This window comes from Phytophthora parasitica (genome assembly GCF_000247585.1).
Source record: "Phytophthora parasitica INRA-310 unplaced genomic scaffold supercont2.530, whole genome shotgun sequence".
In the NCBI taxonomy this organism is placed as follows: Eukaryota; Oomycota; class Peronosporomycetes; order Peronosporales; family Peronosporaceae; genus Phytophthora; species Phytophthora nicotianae.
This window is the reverse complement of record NW_008649516.1, coordinates 6,241-7,024: the sequence shown is the minus strand read 5'-3', so window position 1 is coordinate 7,024 and position 784 is coordinate 6,241. Positions and strand designations below refer to the sequence as shown.

At 48.6% G+C, this 784-nt stretch overlaps 1 protein-coding gene across 1 annotated transcript; it reads left to right on the top strand.

Annotated features, from left to right (window-relative positions):
* Window positions 1-27: 27 nt before the first annotated feature.
* On the top strand, window positions 28-307 carry PPTG_25014 (hypothetical protein; the record flags this gene model as incomplete). Its single annotated transcript, XM_008919142.1, has 1 exon — window positions 28-307. A coding segment is annotated over one exon (276 nt), but the record flags the coding sequence as incomplete, so codon positions are not given.
* Window positions 308-784: the final 477 nt, after the last annotated feature.

The following is a 784-nucleotide window of genomic DNA, read 5'->3' as shown; positions in this document are numbered from 1 at the left end:
AACGACGACGACGATGCACTCGATAAGCCTGTTCCTGGTGTTAACGACGATGAAAGACCCCCAACAGATCTTATTTTTGATCCGGCACGGCCTCATGCGGCTGGCGGTTTGGGTGCTGTGGCGGGCGGTACCGTGCTCTCAGAGATGCTAGTAAATATGCAATTGAATGGCTGGGCAGTACTCCAGCTCCAGACACCCTTCTCCGACACGCACGAGCGTTTGAAAATAGACTCCAAGTATGGCTACGTGAAGATTTTCCTGGCATATCTCGATGCGTTCAATTATCAAACAAGGACACACTAACGCCGGCATCTAGTGATCTTGGGGCGTTCTTGCTGTTTGTGACGCCGTAACTATTGAGAATAACGCGGGCATCAGCAACGACTACCCCAAGGAGAACTTGGACGACCGTGAGGACGCTCAACATGCCAATCAAAACACCCGCATCTGAAGAAGCCAACGTACCAAGCCCAAACTACACAACAAATCATGACAGCATTGCAAAAAAAATGATATTTCTGGCAGAGAGTTGTGTGTTTTTATTGGGCTGCTTTTTGCGCGGACTATCGCTCCTAAGAAAGAGAAGCTTTATCATCACTGGAAGACCACAGACGAAAGATCTATCCCTCGAGGCTGCTTTGGTCATTACATGAAACGCGACCGATTTTTACACACATTTCCTGGAATCTACACTTTCACAGTAACTTCGATCCGAGGGCGACATCCGACCGAGCGTGAAACTCCGGCCGGTAATCACTGCAAGAAAAGTTTCAGCTCAACTTCA